Consider the following 22,419-nt stretch of genomic DNA (forward strand, 5'->3'; position numbering starts at 1 on the left):
TAGATTTATTGAAGACAAAAAAAAGGCTCATTGTAAACATTTTTTTGTCATGAAAATACTTTTGTCAACAGGTAAACATGTTTTTTCCAATATTGATAAAACAAAGTACATTTTTATAGCAATAGTAGGAATATTAAAATGTGATATAATCTATGAGGTTGGCAAATTATTTAACTGAGTTAACTCTTGAAGGTAAAGAAAACCCCGTTATCATGTGCATCCTAGTGTAAAGATTGTTGCCTACTAAATTTAAAATGTTAATATTTAAAAATTCTGATGCGAAATAATTGGGGAAAGCATCAATAAAAGCCGGTCTTTCCAGGAAGTGGCTACCTGACATGGGGTAGCCGTTTAATCAATAATGATATTAATCAAACCAATTAAATGTGAGTATCCCAGATTAACCACCCTTCCTTGTGACGTCAATAAAACCAACGATCACTTGCACTTGTGTTTGTCTATCAGTGTTTGTGCACGAGTATAACTGATGTCACAAAATAGCTGCCTGCAAGCAGTGTTTTTTTTTTTTTTAAATATTTTCTCCATCATCAATGGTCTAATAAATTTCATATATATATATATATATATATATATATATATATATATATATATATATATATATATATATTACAACCTTTATACTCACTACGGCAATATTTGACTGGCTGCCATTCACAACATGGCCACTTGTTGCTGCTAAAGAGCACTTTGTTGAACATGTAATAACAGATCATCAGAACAAAATAAGACACAAACATCAATTCCAAAGTTATATTTTATGCCATTAGAAATAAAAACTCTTCACTCATGTTATATTTTACAATGTCATACCATTCATATTTAGTTGTTTTCCAATTCACAGTAACTTCAACGAGACACACGTGGTCAGAGGTAAAAAACAAAAAGACTGAATAACTAAGTAGAGTTCAGGTGAAAGCGTTCAATCATTTCTGGTGTTTAGTTTGCTTGTCAATGGCTCAGTAACTGTGGACATAATCCAGTTTGTTCTCAACAGCTAAAATATGAACAAAAAAAGACATTCTAGTACACAGGAAAGCTTGTGTTGGTAAATTTCAAAAATATCTTGTTGAAACACAACAAAGCAATAATAAAAATTATGGATTTGAAGGGTTAATCTATTAAACTGGATTTACACTGATGGTGACGTCCAATCCATTTTGATCATGTTTCAGTGTCATTGCAGTAACAAATAAATTCGCCTATACAGAATCTGTGCATTTTCCACTCAGTCATCAGTCATACTTTTAACACCTAAAAATGTTATTTACCTGCTACGGTGTGATTACAGATCACAGTCAATCAAATCCAAATAGCAATATCAGAATAGCGGACTCCGTTGAAGTGCTTGAACTTCACCCGCAGTGTAAATCCAGCATCACAGCAAAGACGAGGCGTGATATTTGTGCTTCCAGTTCAAAACCTCAAAGCAGCGTAGCCGTGCATCAACTCCCTCTGACCTGATATGTTACAGCAGAACTAATTAGAATTACAATAAATACTCAAGTCACGCGAACACATCTTACTTGGTATGACATCAATGCAAAAGTAGCTCTACTTGGAGAAAAGAAAGGAAGTAGGGAGCATGCCGATGCTGGTCAGACGGTTCAAAGTGCGGTTATTCAACTATCGAGAGAATTCAAAGTAGCACAAACTTCATGAAGCAGCAATGATGGTAAATGTACCGATAATTGCGGCGCCACACTGGGAAGAAAACAGCAGTACATAGGTCACGACATCAATTTTTCTTACTTTGGTTCTGGAAAATGACAATTTGGACTTAATAATCTATTCTTGCATTATGACATTTTGCTAAAATTTTAGCTTTAAGGAATATTGACTTTATCAATTATTTTTTTCTCATAATTTTTTTTCAGAGTAAAATGATGACTGTTCACATCACTTTCTTAGTTGAAGAATAGCTGCGTTTCCATTAGTTTTTCACAAGACAAAAGCGGTGTTTCAAAAATTTTGGTAAAGTATAATTGCAATTTAAAGCGGAAGTTCAGAATTGTTGACATTAGGCTTAATATTTGAGTTAGCAGGGGTTTCTAATTAGTTGGTGGAGTTGATTTCAACAAATTCTGTGCAGTTTGTAAGTTATTTGATACTTTCAGGGCTCCGGAGTGGCTTAGCTAGCGCGAGTCAATGGGACCAACTTAGCATGCTAATAAATAAACAATACAGATCTACGAATAGATCCAACATAGTAAAATTGTAATTGCAGATCATTGTTCCAAAACACCCATGCGGCTAAAACAAGGTCATAAAAAAACTGCCGTAATTAATTTCATTCTGCAGGACTATTTTATTTAGACCACAAGAGAGGAGTGCTTCGGCCACTCGTGCTCACGCTGCATTCGAGGAAGGTTGGAAGTCGGACATCTCCCGCTCGGATGATACAAGTTGTGACCTCAAAACATTACAAGCCAACGTAAACAGCAAAGATGGCTGATCGCGACAAGTTGTTTTTTATTTTGGCCATCAAAAGACATTTTCACCTCCAGTAAACCTGACTTTTCGGAGGTGATCAAATAGTGGAGGCGTTCCAATGATATTTTTCAAGATCGGAGGTTGGAAACTCTGATTTCCCACCTTTCTCGAATGCAGCATCAGTCTGTTGAGTTAACTGACGGCTAATGACATGGAAAAATGTGCATTTAGAGGCTGTGGAAACAGAAGAAATGGGCAAGGGAAAGTTTCCACAAAGTTTCCACAAATTCCCTATGAAGAACGAGGAACAATATAAACCGGTTACTTACTGCTGGCTACTACATAAAAATCAGCGGTGAAAAAAAAAACGAGGTCCTATCACTCCGCCATGCTCCTGGATTACACATGTTGATCTTCATATTGCAAATATTGACATGCAATGTTAAATTTTAATAACTTTATCCTGAAAACATAGCCAACACTATTGATTGCATGGGTCATCGATGAGTTTCATGTGTGCATATGTTGTTTTTTATTGGCATGCTAAGTCAGCTTAATTGACTCGCGCTAGCTTAGCCACTCTGGAGCCCTGAAAATAACAAATAACTAACAAACTACATGGAATTTGTTGGAATCAACTTCACCGACTAATTAAACCCTCGCTAACTCGAAGATTAAGCCTGATGTCAAAAATTCTGAACTTCCCCTTTAAGCATGTTAGTAAAAGAGGGAAAATAATATGAAAAAACCCTGTTGACGTCAATAGACGTCCACTCCATTTCAATTGGGAGAAGCAATCAAATGATCGCTTCCACCCGCTTCCACTTAAAATGGTTTGGACATCTATTTTGGTCAACGGCAGCCGAATAGTTAAGCTATGCTAGTTCACAAGAGATTTATAAAATAAAATACAACAAAATCAATAAAATTCCCAGAGCAAAATACACATGGGTCGCACGTGTTTTAATTTATGTCTTCATTCCGTTTTTCAATTTGATATCTAAACTGTATGTTTAGAATTTATATTTTTTATTACACATAGCCTTGAGTTTCTTTTAATTCTTTATTTATTTAAATGTTTTTTTCCTAAATGAATCCTTCAATCAATTCATTTTCTGTCAAATTATTTCTATATTTCTTTATATTGTCATTGCAAAATATATGCGAGCACCACTAATACTACTATTGGATGTCAAATAGGGCCGCTATTTGAAAAACATTGTCCCGTGGGCCGCAAGTTCTAGACTACTGTTCTCTATGGATATAATAAAAACATTTAAGAAAAAATGTGTATGAAATATCAAACTGTCAGAAAAAGCACTTATGAAAATGTAAAAAGCTAACTTTTTAGCATTCTTCGAATCTTTTTTTTTTTTTTCTTCTTCAAAATTCAGACAGGATCAGTTTTTCATTGCGAAATTTGTTTTGCGAAATACAAGAGGCAATGGAAACGCAGCTAATGACGCACTTTTCTATAACCATGAAATTCACTTGAAATATTGCAACCTTCTTGTCACCCGGTTCATTGTGCAATTATTTTTCATTTGCAATAGTGACAACTACACATAGACATTTCGACCTTAGATTTTTGAAAATCATGAATTTAACTTATAATATTCCAAGTTTATTCTTGTGAGAATGACCATTTCTAGTTACTGTATGATTCATTACTTTTTTTTTCTTCCCCCAAAAATATTTTTCATAATTTTAACTCAAAAAAGTCTAACTCTTCTCACAATAAGGACATATTGTGACTATTTCAAGTCTGATGGGAACTTTTTCCCCACATTGGAGGAATTTGTGTTAAATTATTTTTTTTCATGAGTTTACAGTAGTGGACAGGGTTTCCCCCAGAGATAATTAAGCATGACGGGCCGTCAGGGTTTTCTTGGCACCCCAAAAGAAAAGTATAAAACTTATACAGATTTTAGTCTGGAGATCCCGATGACAGCATAACGGTGATCTTATGGATCAATATGTGAATAAACCCATCTAAGCTCTCTGCCATTACACTGAAAATTACTGTCTGAAGTTTAAGTAGGTAAACATTTGTTTCATGTCTGTTTAACGTGGTTAGATTACCTGCACTGATCGAACCGCAGATGGTTCTTCAACCTCTGAGTTACCCATTTTGACCCTTTGGCCATGTTTGCACTTTAAGTACATTTATATTACTGTTAAAAGTGACCAGCAATGGATTTTTCTATGATCCACTACAATTTAAGCTAATTGAAAACATTATATATATAGCTTTTAAGTAGGGTTGTACCGCTCACATAATTTTGTACCCGAGTTCGACTCTGAGTCACCCGATTTTTAAGATCTGCGGATACAGAATACCGATCTGATAGCTCAGCGAAGTATTAGGAAGAAAAAAGCACATCCAAATGTTAAATATTTCCATATTGTAGACATTATCACTCTCGCATGATGCTGTCTTATTATTAGCTTCTCGTGACAGTAAGCATAAAGTTCTCCTACCGGCAGTGTATACTTTGCTATTAGTTTCTGACTGTTCTTTGATATTGCGAACACCAAAACACTTTTTTTCCCTTGTAGATCGAAATTATTTTGTTGCTTTGTAGCCCTTAGTACAGGCCAAATGTTTAGACACACCCTTTCATTTATGTGTTTTCTTTATTTGCATGACTATTTACATTGTAAATTATCACTGCAGGTAATAAAACTATGAATGAACACATGTGGATTTATGTACTTAGCAAAAAAAGGTGAAATAACTAAAACCATGCGTCATATCCTAGTATCTTCAAAGTAGCCACCGTTTGCTCTGATTACTTTTTTGCACACTCTTGCCATTCTTTGAGTTTCAAGAGGGAGTCACCTAAAATGGTTTTTGACTTCACAGGTATGCCTTTTCAGGGTGAATTAGTGGAACTGATTGCTTTATTGTTGGGACCTTCATTTGTGTTGCATTGAATGAGGTGTGTCCAAACTTTTGGCCTGTACTGTACATCTTGAAAACCCGATCTTTTTTACTCGATTCCCATCCTCTTAAAATGATGTGATCGGGACCGGGTTTCCATTACTTTATCGGGGCATGATAATTCAACTCATTGGTTGCCACTTGGGGTGTGACAAAATATCGAAATGGTGATATATCGTGATACGTTTTATCCCAAAAGGTTATCGATATGCTCCTGCCAAGAATCGAGATAACGTTTTAAAAAGGTGTCAATGTCTAAAAAAATAAATAAAAATGAACCAACAATTTGCTATCAAAATCTTCCACCATTATAGTCTATCTTAGTTAACTCTTAACACTGCATTGACGGTGCTAGACGCCCAATCCTTTTAGACTGGGAATGTTCGTTCATTCGAATAGCTCATTCATAGTCATTCTGTCCGATTTTCAGGGCATTTACAGGCCACTTGCTGTTCATTTTAGGGAATTTACAGGTGATTTTCTGTTGAGTTTGAGTCACTAGCCACGTTTACATGCTGACTTTTATTTATACCGATTCAAATCATTCCGAATGGAAATTTCACATCAGCTGTTTACATGTCACTTCGTCTATTCCGATCCAGCGTTTACATGTGTCTGCCTTTATTCCGAAAGGACGTTTGACAACTGCCGTCTGACATGCGCAGATTAATCAAAACAAAGCGTCACGTTGCAAAACATGGAGATCGATCGTCAGATCAGCTGCTGTTCTAACTTTTCGAGTGGCAACAAAACTTCAGAATGACACGCCGTTCATTTAAAAAGTTGTGTGGGTGCGCTGTGCGTGTGCTTGGAAGCCATGTTGCATGTTACTTACGTCACCAAGTGACGTCACCACGTCAGTACGGAGCATGTGCAGAAAGAACGCAACCAGACACCATTCCTCTTCCCTGTTTACATGATATAATTTTACTTCTAATCGGTTTGGGAAAAGGAATATTCCACCCCTGTGAATCGGAATGAAATTCCATTCGGTTTGGGCCTGTTCATTCCGAATGAGGTGTTTATATGGAACACATTTATTCGGTTTGAACAAATATTCCGATTGTAATTGGAATATTTGGCTCCATGTAATCGTGGCAAGTGTCTACTAATTTGGGTAATTCCCAGGTCACTTCTTGTTCTGTAATTCAAAATAAACAGGAAGAAACCCATAAAATACCCCAAAATCAACAGGAAGTAACTGAAAATCAACAGGTAAATGACCTTAAATGGCCCAAAATTACCTCATTGCCTGGCAGTGGCTGCCACTACCGGCCATAGACGTTCAATCCATTTGAAGTGGGAGGGATGGCAGCGAATGAACGAATGTTCATTCGCTGCCACCCTCCCACTTCAAATGGATTGGACGTCTACTAGAGATAAACTCATTCCAATTTACAGCAGAAGCTTGTTTTTTTGTTTATTAGTCATATCCTAGAATGATTTCCTGACCAATGTATCAATATTCGTTCTATCGCCAAATCGTCAGATCATCATTATCGTGAGCTTTGTATCGCAAATTGTATCGTATTGTGAGGTACCAAGAGGTTCCCACTCCTAGTTGCCACCGACAGTGCTAATGATTGGACATATATCATTGTCCATAGCACTGAAGGAGTTAGCAGGATTTTTGTTTGTTAAAACTGTATTGACAGTTTTATTACATTTTATTTACCACCCGTGCAAGCTTTCTGGGGGAAACCTCGTTGTTGTAATACTGTACTGCATCATTGAAGACAACGACTAATTTACATAGAATTGTGAGTGATTCTCATAACGTTCCGAAACATTTTCTCAACAGGTAACCTTTTTCCGAAAATAATAGGACTTTGCTTTCATAAAAAAATACATTATTCTTTTCAGTGTGGCACTTCAACACTCCTTTATAGGCCCTAACTATCATTCTTGAATCCAACATGGATATTAACTGCATGTTTTGCTCACATTCAAACATACAACACGTATCATATTCGTGGATCGGTCACAAATATGAGCGAGCGAGTTGTCCCCTGCCTTATTATCACTACTTCAATACGGGAGTATATAATACAAAAAAATATATCATATGTACCCTGATCGCAAAAGTCGTAGGACTTATCCAAACATTTAGCCTGCCAAATATCTGGATGCACCTTCCCTTTTTTTCATGCGACTTCTTCAACAAAAAACCTCACAACAGTCCATTTTAAAATAGTGTTCACGAGGTGATTTTCTCTTCATATTCACTGCAGCTTTTGTCAAAAAGTCTTTAAAACCGCAACTTGTGCAAAACTGGCACACGGTAAATTAATTTGCAAAATAGAGGAAACAAGTGGAAATGTTGTTAACCATTAACATTCTTCTTGTATAACAGTCCTTTTTCTCCCATTGCTGCTATTTACCACATTTGATGAGTGTTTTTGTGTGTGTGCGTGAGTGTGTTTAGCTGATCAGTGACCAGGATACTGCGGAGGAGAGTATGGAGGAGGAGCTGAAAAAGAAAGAAGACATTTATGGTTAGGGTAAAAGTTGCTTTTTTTCCCCTTATACAGTGGGGCAAATAAGTATTTAGTCACCCACCAATTGTGCATGTTCTCCTACTTGAAAAGATTAGAAAGGCCTGTAATTGTCAATATGGGTAAACCTCAACCATGAGAGACAGAATGTGGAAAAAAAACAACAAAAAATCAAATTGTTTGATTTTTAAAGAATTTATTTCCAAATTAGAGTGGAAAATAAGTATTTGGTCAACTACAAGCATGCAAGATTTCTGGCTGTCAAAGAGGTCTAACCTCTTTTAACGAGGCTCCACTCGTTACCTGTATTAATGGCACCTGTTTTAACTCATTATCGGTATAAAAGACACCTGTCCACAACCTCAGTCAGTCACACTCCAAACTCCACTATGGCCAAGACCAAAGAGCTGTCGAAGGACACCAGAGACAAAATTGTAGACCTGCACCAGGCTGGGAAGACTGAATCTGCAAAAGGTAAAACACTTGGTGTATAGAAATCAACTGTGGGAGCAATTATTACAAAATGGAGGACATACAAGACCACTGATAATCTCCCTCGATTTGGGGCTCCATGCAAGATCTCAACCTGTGGCGTCAAAATGAGAACAAGAACGGGGAGCAAAAATCCCAGAACCACACGGGGGGACCTAGTGAATGACCTACAGAGAGCAGGGACCACAGTAACAAAGGCTACTATCAGTAACACAATGTGCCGCCAGGAATTCAAATTCTGCACTGCCAGACGTGTCCCCCTGCTGAAGAAAGTACACGTCCAGGCCCGTCTGCGGTTCGCTAGAGAGCATTTGGAGATCCAGAAGAGGACTGGGAGAATGTGTTATGGTCAGATGAAACCAAAATAGAACTTTTTGGTAGAAACACAGGTTCTCATGTTTGGAGGAGAAAGAATACTCAATTGCATCCGAAGAACACCATACCCACTGTGAAGCATGGGGGAGGAAACATCATGCTTTGGGGCCGTTTTTCTGCAAAGGGACCAGGATGACAACATGACAATGATCCCAAACACACAGCCAGGGTAACAAAGGTGTGGCTTTGTAAGAAGCATTTCAAGGTCCTGGAGTGGCCTAGCCAGTCTCCAGATCTCAACCCCATAGAAAATCTGTGGAGAGAGTACTGAATTGCATCCGAAGAACACCATACCCACTGTGAAGCATGGGGGTGGAAACATCATGCTTTGGGGCTGTTTTTCTGCAAAGGGAACACGAAGACTGATCTGTGTCAAAGAAAGAATGAATGGGGCCATGTATCGAGAGATTTTGAGTGAAAATCTCCTTCCATCAGCAAGGGCATTGAAGAGTAGACGTGGCTGGGTCTTTCAGCATGACGATGAAGGGCAACAAAGGAGTGGCTTCGTAAGAAGCATTTCAAGGTCCTGGAGTGGCCTAGCCAGTCTCCAGATCTCAACTCTATAGAAAATCTGTGGAGGGAGTTGAAAGTCCGTATTGCCCACCGACAGCCCCATAACATCACTGCTCTAGAGGAGATCTGCATGGAGGAATGAGCCAAAATACCAGCAACAGTGTGAAAAGCTTGTGAAGAGTTACAGAAAACGTTTGGCCTCCGTTATTGCCAACAAAGGGCACATCACAAAGTATTGAGATGAACTACTGGTATTGACCAAATACTTATTTTCTACCATAAATTGCAAATAAATTCTATAAAAATCAAACAATGTGATCTTCTGTTTTTTTTTTTCCACATTCTGTCTCTCATGGTTGAGGTTTACCCATGTTGACAATTACAGGCCTCTATAGTGTTTTCAAGTGGGAGAACTTGCACAATTAGTAGTTCCCCACTGTAAATTGACACTTTCGCACAATATGTCAACTAAGTGATTTTGATTTTCTAATGATGCATTTTTTCCCTCATTTTATATAAAATTTAAACAACTTTCAAAATACTGCGGTTTATTTCTCGTAAAAAAGTAACTTTGCTTACCTGAATTGATTAATGTCCACATAATACAATGCTTGCATTCACATCAAATTACAGCTTTTTTTTTTACACACAAAAACATCAAAGCTATTCAAATATTTTAACTATTCTATTAATTTTTAATACAGGGGTACCTCTACATACGAATTTGTTCCAGGACTTGGCTTTTAAGTTGAAATGGTTACGTGTCGAGCTTGATTTTCCCATAAAAATACATTATACTTCAATTAATTCGTTCCACAGCCCAAAAACCTACGCGAAATCTTTAAAGGGCAGATGAAGACTTCAATTCATGAGTGTTTTACCATAGACATCATCACTATTGACGTGTGACGATTTAGTAATAGCCGAAGACGGCACACGCTCATGTCCGATTTAAGCTTAAATTTATTTATGATTGGATTTAACTACGAATGTTGTACTGCATACAAACAGGAAGGATTGTCTCAGGAGTGATTTGTTCGAGGATTCAAGATAAATATTATAATTTTCGTACCACGCATGCATGATTGAAGCATTTATTCGCAGGAATTTTCATCTTTGTTTACGCGGCTAATTTTCGTAACTGACTAGCCTCATAGTTTACTTTTAACCAAGTATCGAGACTGTTTTACGTCCATATCTATAAAGAATTCAGGGATTTAAGGATTTATTCACAAGAATTTTCGCCACAAAAGCTCTGTTTACGCCAGGCGACCGTTGGCCTCATTCGCTAACATAGTAGCATTGTACGGTACTTCATCAATATACGTAAAATAAACGCTAACTGCACGGTTTCCTTGCATTTAACCAAGAATCGAGACTGTTTTACGTCGATATCTATGAAGAATTCGGGGATTTAAGCATTTATTCACGAGAACTTTTGCCAGTAAAGCTTCTGTTACGCCAGGCAGCCACTAGCCTGATTCGCTAACATAGTAGCATTGTACTTCGTCAATATACGTAAAATAAACGCTAACTGCACGGTTTCTTTGCTTTTAACCAAGAATCGAGACTGTTTTACGTCGATATCTATGAAGAATTCGGGGATTTAAGCATTTACTCACAAGAATTTTTGCCAGAAAAGCTCCTGCTATGCCAGGCGGCCGCTTGCCTCATTTTCTAACAGTATATAATGATAGTGTATAATGATAATAAAGGGCTATTCTATTCTATAACATGTTATGATTGTATATAGAATTTATTGTTAATCTATTTACATATTATTTATAATTGATTCTGCATGTTTTCCTCAAGTATTAAGTTTCCGATGTTAAATTGAGTGATTTATTAGCTGTTGAAAACTAAAAAAAATTTAAATAAAAAAATTAAAAAGTTGCTATTTTGGTCAAAAACGTATATGATATGTTAAATATTGCTATCGATCCCGAAAATATAGGTGATTATCTCTGCATTTAATGATTTTTGTCCATCTAGTGTTAAATCAGACTTTTATAGCCATTTTAAGTTATGTTATACTTATATAAAAAATAATTGAGATTTTATAAGGGAAGGACTTTGAATTTTTTGATGGCGCTGCTCATGGAGACTCATGTACGGCTAAGATAGGTGCCTGTTTTAGTTTTAGGTCCGTAGCAGCTTTGGTTTTGTAAATATTTGAATTTGAAGTTTCTGAAAATAAGCACCCTACGAATCGGCCCCGTTTCCTGTGTCATATCAATAGGTTATGAGGTCTATGGTTTTACTCAGTGAAATTGTATTGAATGGCTCATTCGCATTCTCATAACTCACATTGCCAAAATGTTTTTTTTTAATTGACCGCAGTTTTTGAGTTAGTGCCACAGCAACACCTTAGCAACGAGGGAGGCACCTCGCTGCCGGCTGCTACCTGATGACGTCATTTCCCCAACACCTCGCCAGCACTCCAGTAGGAAAGTAAAGCACCACGCTTACCTCGCCATATATGGCAAACATTTTCTGGGTTTTACTCGTGAGATTCTTCATGCCATCTCGATGTGTACTGATGAATTGCTCACACGAGGGTTCGATACTCTATGAGTGGCCCAAAAAACCTTCTGCAACAATTTGGACATCTTTTGTGGGAGTCAAGCGGAAGAACGTCTCCCCGGCTCTTTGATCACGTCTATGTTTTCAACATTTCAGCGACGTCAATTTTGAAAGCCTAGGACGATACAACCTTGTTTTTTTCAAAGACGTGAGTAGACCCTTACTGGCTTTTCTAATTCTAACATTTGATGCAATTCTGTTGATATAGGAGGGCAAAACCAACTGACTGTTTGTCGTGCCTGTGACCTGTTTTTGTTGTTGTTGCTACATAGAGAAATCACAATGCCAGACATAGGCCTATCACTCTTCCTTTCGTGAAGTGTCGAGCTGCCAACCGGCGTCATCACCAACGCCTACTGTGCCGGGTAATCATCGTCATCTGACGCTTCAGGTTCAAACATGTAGGGATTGATTGTTGATAATCTTTCCTGGAAGCCTCCATCCTGAATGGGTACTTAGGGTGGAAATATCACTGATATCGTTGCTGCTGCTATGCTCGCTGTGTATAGTCTTCTGTTCCCTTCTGGGAGTTACATCACAATTCCTGTTTTCGGGAGTGCATAAAAAAACTAAAAAATGCATATTATCCTTGCAGTTATGCGTTAAAAATGACATAGTTGTTTTGGTTGCGGTTGTGTTTTGCATGCCGTTCCTGAACGCACCGTGTCACTGACGAGCGTGAGAGACATGCGTAAGAGTGGTAAGTTTTTCCTTTCTCTTTAATGTTCTGTTGTTGTTGGCGTCGGCTACTGTGGACAGTAGCGTGTTGTGTTGCCAAAGTTGTGAAATAAACGATTAAAAACCTAAAGAAGCTCTCGACTCCCTTGCCGATGTAATAAAAATTGTCATGCACCTTAAATTAGAAAGAATGGTGAACGGAGGTCGGATGAGGACCACCAAGATCGTAGATATATTCCGGCCGTGTTGTCGAGCCAGGTCTCCACTCCACTCATATCTTCATAGCATTTCCTTCTTAATTTCAAGGGTAAGCATCACCTTTTTTGACCACCTACAATTTCCTTGTTGGGACCCATGTTGGGGTCTCTCACAAAAAAATGCGCCGTGTATCAGTCTTACGGGAAAACAATAAAATTATCATTCATTCTATCGTATTCATTGCTATCATTCATCATCGTATTTTGAGCTTGTCGTCATACGTCGAGACAAACGACGAGTAGAATTTTACGCCAGATGTCGAAAGGACCGTATGTCGAGGTACCACTGTATTATTTTTTTCCAAATTAAATATGTCTAATCTGTAATACTACAACTTCATTCTTATCTGTAATATTAGAACTAATTTGGTCATTACCTTGGCTATAAGCAGCATCCATATGTGGAGGCGGGTAATGCCCTGGTTGCATCATGGGATACTGCGAGGGCATGCCCGGGTACTGAGGCACCATTGGGTAGCCCGCATTTGGATACTCAGACGGCCCTAGCGGTTTCCCATAGGCATCATACAACGGTTCCACTGGGTAACTTGCCATCGGGATTTGCTGGGCTGCAGGCCAAAGACTTCAGTAAGATATCTGAGGGATATCTCTATCTTTAAAATACGAAATCTTACTGTCGTAAGGAGTCCTGCCCCTCTGCAACCTCCTCTGGTAGAGATAACAACAGGAACACATGAAGCAGCACACCATGGTGGCGATGATGGCAACGAAAAGCAGGATGGACGAGGCGATGCCGGCTAATGTTGTCGGACTGAGAGGAAAGAAACAACACGGATTTAACACAATGCGCTACCACACATGGATAAATTAAACAATATAGCTGACTGTAATCCCTTGCATATACACAGTTCGCTATTCACAATTTTTCCCATGGCGCATATCCCGAGCTATTCACTGAAAAAATAATTTCCCCACACGGATTAATGTCACTGCACTCACACGCCACTCTGATTCATGTTCACTCATGGGAAAGTGAGGAGTCAATGAGTTTATAAATGTGCTACCATTGACAGCGGTAGACGTCCAATCTATTTGAACTGGGAGGGATTGACAGCGATAAATCGCAAATTGGATTGGATGTCCATCACAGTCAATGGCAGCCGACGAGTAACAAAAGAACGCACCGACCTGAACTGGAAGAGCATGCAGCGCTTCTGCTCACGCTCCGTGATCATTTTGAAGGCGTCCAGGCAGCAGTAGCGTCGTTGACAGTTGCCGCAGCAGAAGGTGATGAGTGGACAGTCGAAGCCGTTGTGCCATGTGCCATTTTTGTCCACGTACCAAAGGCAGTCCTCGTTGGCTCCGACTGCAGATGAAGAAGCACAAGCCATGTTGTTGTTAATTACACAATATGGCACACTGAGAGCTACAGTACTTAAGTGTTTGTAGTTGGTTTAATATATATTATATATATATATATAGTTACTACCTGTATGTTATTTTTAGACAATTCTTTCCCAAAATTAGTGTATGTTGTTCATATGACAGCTGTTTTTAATGATTTGATCCAAATTTAAATCCATAAACTCCAGAGCTGCCACTTTTTACACCTCCATATTAGAGAAAATACAGTATTTTAGGGTGACCATATTTTGATTTCCAAAAAAAAAGGACGCTTTGCCCGGCCTCGAGATACTTGAATTTTACTCGAAGTTCACTCAAAGATGCCTGTATCACTTTAATAAATTTAAAGTGTGCCTCCTCCGTCTGGACAGAAAAATTGTTTTATTTAAAAAAAAAAAAAGAAAAAAAAGAAAAAGCCAAATAGTATATATTATATACTATATGGAAATAAGTTTTTTTGCTCAACAGGCTTTATTTTTACTAAAACATAAACAAAACAAAACAACAACAAAAAAACGCAAAAAAAAATAAAATAAATAATGACCAAAAAAATATCATGCAGACCCGTGGAAATATAGTACAGTCAATACAGCCACACAGTAGGCTGGTGCCACATAAATATTTTTATAAATTATTATCACGACAATTGTCTTGGAGAAATTGTTATTCCCACTCAGTTTTTATTCTCATTCAATGTTCTAGATTGCACGCAAACAATAACTAAAAATAAACTGAAAAACTATTCAACCGGCATGTTTCCAAACGCAGCAGTTCAAAACTACGTTTCCCATAATGCGTAGTGCGGCTTAGTTAGCTCACTGATAGCTACCCTATTAGCGAGTACCGGGAGATGAGGCAAAATCAAACTTTGCTATATAAGTTCACAATCATCTGTAGCACAACGATGCGACACCAAATGGGATTTTACAGATCACGCTAGTACAAAACTCCGACAGAAGTCAACCGTTGTCATTATATATGTATTTATCGTAAAAAAATTAACAACTGTGCAGGCGCTCCCACTTAGAATATAATACTAACATTAACCAAATACACGAATGCAGAACAATTAATACAAGACTAATACAACATACTGCATCTCTTTGTACCCATATATTGTATAGTATATAACAGAAGAAACATGAGCGACATTAACAGAAGATACACTTACAGAAAGGTGTACGGAGCACTATAAACGTCTCTTACAACTACTCCTTATTATAGTCTGTAACTGCCTGTTTTCTTGCCAAACCGTCAACCCAGTAGATGGCGGTAATGCCCCATAATACAAGGGGTAAACTGTACTCCTTCTCCCGCCCCTACTAGTACGAGCCACGACGATGCAAGCAAGCGCTGCCCCCTCCCCAGCGGCCGAAGGGATTCTCTTCAAATTGGTCCCGTGGAAGATCATAAAAACCGGACATTTTCATGAATTTATAAAACCCGGCCGGATGACGAGGACACGACGTGAAAGGTGGACATGTTCGGGCAAAAGAGGACGTTTGGTCACCCTACAATATTTCAAATTATAATACTATAAGGAAAATATGCCTGCTACCTGTTATTTACTGAATATGTTATTGTACACTATTATATTCTCAAATAATATAGTAACACTGATTTAAGTGGCAAAAATAGCAGTGCTACGCTTTCATTATAGTTAGCTTAGCTAGAACCAAACTCAATATGGCGACCATTTATTTGCATCGGCGTTGCCATAAAATACCCGGATGTTAAATACCGTTACTCAAGCAATATTTATCCAACTGTCATTTTGACGCGAATTTAAATAGTCTATGAAACGGCAAGAAATTATTTTGATCATGTTAATTTTATTTATTATCAATTTTAATAATTTAGACGATATATAAAATGTTTGCGCGCAAATGATACGCCGGACTTTAAATAGAACCAAACACAACGGGTGCCATAAATAACCAAACTAGAGCTTTGCCAGGTAGAAAGCGGCGCGGCCTGGAAAATAAGGGATTAGCCCCAAAATCTTACCCGGAGAAGAGCAGAGGACGACGGCTAGCATCGCTAACACGGCCGTCGTCGACACCACCGCGGAGGCACTGGTGCCCGAGTGAAACGCCATTCTCGTCACGTTGCAAGACCGAGGCAAAATAAAAACGACTTAATGACTAACTGTTGTTGCCACGCATGATCCAAGCGAGGAAGTAGAGACAAGACGGGTCGACTATAGAGACCTAGTTTATCCGTGGAAAAAAATAATGACACACTAGCCGACTATGACGCGGTTCCACCCTGAGCTTGGTTGGTGGTGGTGGTGCTTTCATGAGCTAAACAAATATCGGAATAATCATAAATCAGCAATACAACGCACTTTTACTTGAGAACACGAGCTGTTACTACATAAATATTTGAAGACTGGTGTCGTGAAATGTTCTACATTTTATTGGTCTTGCACATTTCATAATTTGCTGTAAAGAGTGGTTCACTTTAAAAGGTAAAATACAAATGTGACGAAAGCTTAAGATCAGTGAACGCACCATATAATAATACTTGACAGGCCCATGGAAAAGCGAATGGGCAAGGGCGTATGTTTGCATAGGGACGGTAGGGACATAACACTACCAACTTTTCAGGATGCTCAAATTGTCCCCACCAAATTTTAAGCAACTTTATTTGCATTATAAAATTCAGTTATATAGGTCATTTAGATTGTCTCCCCATATTTTGTAAGAATACAATTGACATTACCATTATTAAGTGAATTATTTTCAATATGTTCAGACTTACATTTACCGCTTTTCATTGCTGAGTGTGCCAGTCCATTTGTTTCCCCCTCAAACGCAGGTTTGATTGGCTGATGACTTCACAACACCCCCTCCCCACCCCCCGCACACACATACGCACTAGCAGCCTTGACAGAAATACAATATGTCGACAACATGCCGCCTCCACCGAATAGGAGGGATATTGGAAGGTTTTTTTTTTTCTTTAGGGCCAGCAGCAGCAACTGTAAGTAATGTGAAAAGACGTCAATGCTGCAAAGGTGGGAAAGCCACAACAAATTTTGCTACTAAAAGTCCGGACTGCATCAGAGTATACTATATAACTATATAATGATTATAATTAGGGCTGCAGCTATCGATTAGGTTAGTAGTCGATTAATCGATGAACTAGTTAGTTTGAATAATCGAGTAATCGGATAAGGAACATAAAAAAATAAAATACTTGAACTGAGCCTCAAACGGTATAAAAGATAAATAAGGATCAATGTACAACAAAAGAACAATTGGCTAACTTACATAGCAAAAGTCCTCTAGCTTAAATGCTATAAAATACTAACATTATTATTATTATTATTTTTTTTTTTTTTACAATACTCTTAACAAATGGTTCAGGCACATATTCACACAAAAATGGGCTAAATATACCTTTAAACTCAATTATGAATTCAATTTAAAAAAAAACGTTAGCTCAAACAAAAACCTAGCCTATGTTGGTCTTAACAGGGAGCAGCTGTATTCGGCCGTGTGAATGAGGCAGACTAGAGGGCCGTGTATCCACCCAAATCAATAAAACTAAATGCAAACACTTACAAAACAAACCATTACAACGCCATTCATTTAAACGAATACGCGAAGCAGCAAAATTCAATTTGAGTCTTTTTTCCTAATCGAACACTCGAGTTGATCGATTAATCGTTGCAGCACTAATTATAATTGTTGATAATTATTAATGATAATAATTTATAATGTCTTCCCATATGTTGTAAGAAAAGAATTGACCCTTCCATTATTAAGTGAATTACTGTATTTTTATTATGTTCAGACTTACATTGACCCCTTTTCACTTTTAATGTGCCGGTCCATTTTTTTCCCCTCAAACGCAAACGCACTGATGACTAGAACAAACAAACATTGACACAGACAGACAGAAACGCATGTCAACATGCTGCCTCCTCCACCTCAATCAAAGACGAGGGATATTAGATTTTTTTTTTTTTTCAGCCAGCCGCAGGAGGCACTGTAAGTAGATGTCAATGTTGTGGAGGTGGGGAACACGCCACTAATTTTGCTACTGAAAGTCCGACCTGCATCACAGTTAGCATAACATTAAACTGTGTGAACTTGCTAACCTGCAAAACTTGAGTTGGAAGCAGCTTAAGTCTCCTCCTGTACTATATGTGTTTTCTACTGTTAACGTTACGTCAACTGTGCATGTATTAATTAATTAAAATTTATTTTCTCCTTCATTCATTTAGAAAATAATTTTATTTGCACCCTATGCAGACATTTCTTTAACCCCCCACCCAACACACAAAAAAAAAACACAACCACTGTAAATTTCCTTTATATGAAGAATGGGGGATTTCCCCCATTTTCTCCCTTGAAAATAACTATTTTAACTTTTTTCATTTTTAAGTAGGCAACACATCAGCATATTTGTGAGAAATGTAGCCCTGACCCCCGTTCACCCAATCTGTTTGGTCTTGTTAATGTCCCGTCCCCAGCAAAAAGTGTATATGCAGGTTATGCTGTTATAGCGTCCCTACCAATGTTGATACCAAACCTTGTAATGGGGGTACAGTTACTACGTTAGCGTTCGTGTTTTTTTTTTTTTTTAATGTTGATTTTTAACTGTGGCATTTACGATCCAAATTCGTTCCACGAAATGGTGTAAGTGTACACAACTGACTTGCAGATAGTACGAGACAGGGCCGTCACTAGACTTAATAAAAAACTGTGGCACAGTGGGGCACTGGCGAGCGAGCAGATATTTTATTTTTTTAAAGCACTTATCTAACATAAAAGTCTGAAATAGCGCTTTGTATATAATCAAACCAAAATACATGATTCTGTAAAAAAGTGACTTTGTCAGCCATTAGTATTCAAAGTAAAAATTGGGACATCCCTTGTACATAGTCAATTCACCTCTGCTCATGCTCATCAACTTCCATCTTTCCGTCACCTCTATCTGCTGCTGCTCATGCTCGTCAACTTCCATCTTTCCGTCACCTCTATCTGCTGCTCTACTTTGTCTGGACAGAAATGGGGATAAATCACTAAATGCTATACACTTAATCACTGCTTCTCAACTGGTAGGTTATGACCAAAAAGTGGTTTATGTTGCCTGGGTGGGTTACCTAGCTTACCTCTCTTATTCCTCCTAGCTCATTTATCCTTGCTTCGAGCAAATAACTTTCTAATATCCATTTGCAGGAGTAATGCTGTTTGAGTCAATTAGAAATATTTTTTTTTAAAAAAGACATCTTTTTACAGATTACAGGGACTGCAGTACCAAATAAAATGCTTGTAAAACAGCTGGAAATTATGATGAACACACATACAAAATTGTTAGAGGTTGCATCCCAAAGCAAAGCAGTTATTTCATTCAGATTGATTCTATTTTGGTCATATAAACAAATAATAAATAACATCCGTATTAGTGCTGCAACGATTAATCGATTAACTCCAGTAATTCGATTAGAAAAAAGCTCCAAATTAAATTTTGCTGCTTCGAGTATTCGTTTACTTAAAGTGGCGTTGTAAATGTTTTGAAAGTGTTTGCATTCATTTTTATTAATTGGGTGGATACACTATAGTTGACATAGTGAATATGACAAAACTCATTTAACATGGCTGAATCCAGTTGCTCCCTGTTAAAACCAACGTAAGTTAAAGAGCATACGACACCAGAAAAAAAGTCTTAAATGGCATTATTATGTGAATTAGAATCATATTTTGAGACGATTCGACCATATACAACAATTTAGCAAAGCGCAGATGACGAGAAATTAGTCTTTTAATCTGCCGGTTAGCCACGCCTACAATTATAGGGCTTTAGCGTCCCCAACAGGTGGATGACGTCAGCGGTAGACTAGGCTCATCGGTTTTACTATTCAGCCCATTGAGGGGGAATTGTTCAGAACGAGGAAAACGAGACGAAGAGAGCTGCAAAATGTCATTGTTTCAGTCTCTCTACTCCCAATATTTTTACAGGATATTCTTTTTATCCAAGTATTTTCCCCAATAGCTATATAAATGGCTTGAGAAAGACCAGTCAGCCCGTCGAGGGGGAACTATTCACAATGAGGAAAACGCGACGAAGAGAGCGGCAAAATGTCATTGTTTCTGTCTCTTTACTTCAATATTTTTACAGGATATTCTTTTTATCCAAGTATTTTTCCCCAATAGCTATATAAATGGCTTGAGAAGGACCAGTCAGCCCGTCGAGGGGGAACTATTCACAATGAGGAAAACGCGACGAAGAGAGCGGCAAAATGTCATTGTTTCTGTCTCTTTACTTCAATATTTTTACAGGATATTCTTTTTACCCAAGTACTTTCCCCAATTGCTAAATAAATGGCATGGTCATGACAAATAACTTGTGCTAAATGGAATATAAAATAATAAAAATCCATTTATTCAAGACGACATGGCAAAATTACTCCATAATGGTCAAAACAGTCGACTTTACCTTTACTGTCACACCTGCCGAACGATATTTTATGACACCTAAATCGGACATATGTCATTTCCCTTCCCCGGCTTCGGAGAATGCAAACAGACCAGAAGGAGTGACAGCTAGCCGACATGCTAACCCGAACCGAGGGATGTTTCAAAGTCTTCGAAGTGGAAAATCACACATAACTAGCCTGGATTATTTGACATGACGACCCGGTTGTCGAGTTTCTTTGCGGATCGGCAAACCGCCCGACGGAGAGCAATTTACAGTTCGTTCCCTGGAGGAGGGTGGCTGGAATTGTTGTGTAGCTAACGTGCTAACAGCTAACTGCTAATGAGCGTGAGGATAGCTTTTTACATGCCTATCAATGATCAAACGTAAGTAGTCCTTTATTTAAAGGAATTTTATAGTGTTTACTTTGTAATCACTGTATTCGTATTTGACATAATACAAAACAAGATGTTTACTCACTTCCTTGTAAGTCCAATGGTCCCACAGTAAATATCCACGGTGAATGGGAACCTTTTGAAACTCCAAAAAGGCGCATACGCCTCTCCCGCATACAGAATGATTTTTCTGCAGCCGTTTGGCTGGCGTGATGCAAAAAATAAAAGTATTAATCCGCAAAATCAGCTGAATCCTTCGTCCTCATACACAACAGTACACTGTAGCGTGAAGAGGACGTCTTCTACCGTACACGTCACAGCGCCCTCCTCCTCAATGCGAGACCGAAGCCGGAAGTCACTCATTTTCCTGGCGCGGGATTCAAAAAACTAAATAAATATAGCGATCGCTTCCACACACATCCAAGCGGTCCATATCATTCAGGAGCATAAAATACCGCGTGTATTATGAAATAAACATGCTTTTTCGTGTCACAAGCACTTTAAGTGTTTGAGCTAATGTTTTTTTAATGCATTCGTAATTTGATTTATAAGTATATTTAGCTGTTTTTTGTGGGAATATGTGTTTGAACGATTTAAGAGCATTGTAAAAAAAAAAAAAAAAAAAAAAACATTTTATAGCATTTAAGTTAGAGGACTTTTGCTATGCAAGTTAGCCATTTGTTCTTTTCTTGTACTTAGATCCTCATTAATTTATCCTTTTTATACCATTTAAGGCTAAGATCAGGTATTTTAATTGTGTTCCTAACATGATTACTCAATTATTCAAACTAACTAGTTCATAGATTAATCGACTACTAAAATAACCAATAGCTGCAGCCCTAATCAGTATTGATAGTTCACATACCACATATATCAACCATAGACAAAGCTCTTGAGAGCTTCTCACTCAAATTGCCTTTGTCATTGTATTCATAGCCAGCTAGCTAAAAGACGACAGCTAATCTGCTACTTCAATTTGCGAACAGCAGTTTACCGCAGTTAACTGCCTGATACGTACAGAGTATTTGAAAATAATTATTCTCTATTACATGGAGTCTATAAAAGGTGTCAAACAGTCAATCAACTTGTCCATTTGCTTGTTGAAGCATTAAAATAGGCTGCCCTTCTTTGTAGCAACCGTGTTTTTATCACACGTTACGACTTTACAACACATCAGAACGATTTTCCAACGTGGGAACTCGGATGTGCTGATACACATGATTGCAGCATATATCCCAAAAGTGCAAAGTTACTTGCATAAAGTACCATATTAAGGATCCATATGCAGATTGTGTACCGTATTTTTCAGACTATAAGTCGCACCTGAGTATAAGTCGCACCAGTCCAAAAATGCACAATGAAGAGGAAAAATAATATATAAGTCGCACCGGAGTATAAGTCGCATCTTGGGGGGAAATTTACTTGATAAAATTCAACACATA

General features: G+C 38.0%; 1 protein-coding gene across 2 annotated transcripts; it reads right to left on the reverse strand.

Moving 5' to 3' along the window:
• Positions 1-757: 757 nt before the first annotated feature.
• Positions 758-21,294, reverse strand: shisa4 (shisa family member 4). 2 transcript variants are annotated; one of them, XM_057846741.1, is made up of 6 exons: positions 21,063-21,294; positions 19,058-19,164; positions 13,938-14,115; positions 13,424-13,560; positions 13,166-13,357; positions 758-7,865 (listed from the first exon to the last, which is right to left on the reverse strand). In XM_057846741.1, the coding sequence occupies exons 2-6, from the start codon at positions 19,128-19,130 to the stop codon at positions 7,825-7,827; spliced, it is 621 nt and encodes a 206-aa protein (XP_057702724.1). In that variant the 5' UTR covers positions 19,131-19,164; positions 21,063-21,294; the 3' UTR covers positions 758-7,824. The 2 variants fall into 2 exon arrangements, with proteins under 2 accessions (XP_057702724.1, XP_057702723.1); XM_057846740.1 differs by lacking the exons at positions 19,058-19,164; positions 21,063-21,294 and adding an exon at positions 16,161-16,439.
• Between the last annotated feature and the right edge of the window lie 1,125 nt (positions 21,295-22,419).

The sequence above is a fragment of the Corythoichthys intestinalis genome, chromosome 9 (genome assembly GCF_030265065.1).
Source record: "Corythoichthys intestinalis isolate RoL2023-P3 chromosome 9, ASM3026506v1, whole genome shotgun sequence".
Lineage (NCBI taxonomy): Eukaryota > Metazoa > Chordata > Actinopteri > Syngnathiformes > Syngnathidae > Corythoichthys > Corythoichthys intestinalis.